General features: G+C 36.1%; 1 protein-coding gene across 1 annotated transcript; it reads right to left on the bottom strand.

The window, feature by feature from the left end:
* Positions 1–177: 177 nt before the first annotated feature.
* On the bottom strand, positions 178–826 carry LOC107736054 (leucine-rich repeat serine/threonine-protein kinase 2-like; the record flags this gene model as incomplete). The annotated part of the gene is made up of 3 exons (XM_016547563.1): positions 178–284; positions 495–568; positions 672–826. Coding segments are annotated over 3 exons (336 nt in total), but the record flags the coding sequence as incomplete, so codon positions are not given.
* Positions 827–1161: the final 335 nt, after the last annotated feature.

The raw sequence follows: 1161 nt of genomic DNA, 5'->3' as shown, positions 1-1161 counted from the left end.
TGATAAAGTTGCAATTTTGTACATTTAAAATATATTACCTAATTGTACATGTGCTTTAATATGTTAGTCAACATATCAAAATAAGTGTAGGCTACTTTTTTAAAGCTTGACAAAAGATTATTATTTCAAACACAGTCTCTCTGTATATATCTATGACTGAAGAAGAAATGAGCTTACTGTGGTGCTGTATTAGTGTGCGTAGTGTACAGGAAGCAGCTTGGAAAACCTCCACACTGGATGAATGCAAAAGCATGGCAGCCATGATGAGAGAATGAAGAGGAGGCCTGTGGGACAGAAACAAACCAAATATTCGTAGGTATGACATAATATATCATTGAAATATTCAGTATTCAGCAGTTTTAACTGCGCTAGTGTGCAGAGGTTAGCCAATCGTAACTGAAGTCATTTATTTATTTCAATAATATTGCTCTCGATCTCTAATTATAAGAGGACTTTCGGACAAAATATAGCACAGAATATGAAGGAATGCTAACCTTCCTTCCAGTTCCACTCGGTTGAATGAGTGGTAATGTAGCAGCAAGCTGTTTAAAGCCCAACATGCAGCTTCCTGATTGGACGATGGTAGAGAAAGTTATTCACTATAATAAAAGCAAAAGAACTAGATGATAAGATATTTTCCGTACTGCAGGCTAAAACACGTCATGTGTCACCTGCACTGCAGCATCGTCAGCATGTCTCTCTAAAGCAGTATAACAGGCCTCTCTCCAGATAAGCATCTCCTCTCCTCGAGTGGCTTCTTTCGGTTTCGCCTCGTCCTCCTCGATCCACTCTTTGTCCAGCCCTTCATTCTGTACAATACACTCCGCTGAGAAACACCAACAAAAACATTAGTACTGCATGGAGCCCCCCCAAAAAAAAAAAACATGAGTGCCGCCACAAATCACGATTGTGAAATAGGTTATTTATAATACAGTGGGGGAAAACTAAATAAATAAATAAATACAAATCTCTTATTCTCATCAAGGCTGCATTTATTTAATGATGAAAACTGTAAAATGATTAAAAAAAATCACATTTTAAAATAATTAATTTCTATTGTAATATATTTAAAAATGCAGTTTATTCCTGTGATGTACAGCTGAATTTTCAGCATCTAGTCTTCAGTGTCACATGATCCTTCATAAATCATTTTAATATGCT

Source organism: Sinocyclocheilus rhinocerous, unplaced genomic scaffold (genome assembly GCF_001515625.1).
Source record: "Sinocyclocheilus rhinocerous isolate Xijiao unplaced genomic scaffold, SAMN03320098_v1.1 C36461669, whole genome shotgun sequence".
Taxonomy (NCBI): Eukaryota; Metazoa; Chordata; class Actinopteri; order Cypriniformes; family Cyprinidae; genus Sinocyclocheilus; species Sinocyclocheilus rhinocerous.
This window is presented reverse-complemented; position numbering and strand designations above follow the sequence as displayed.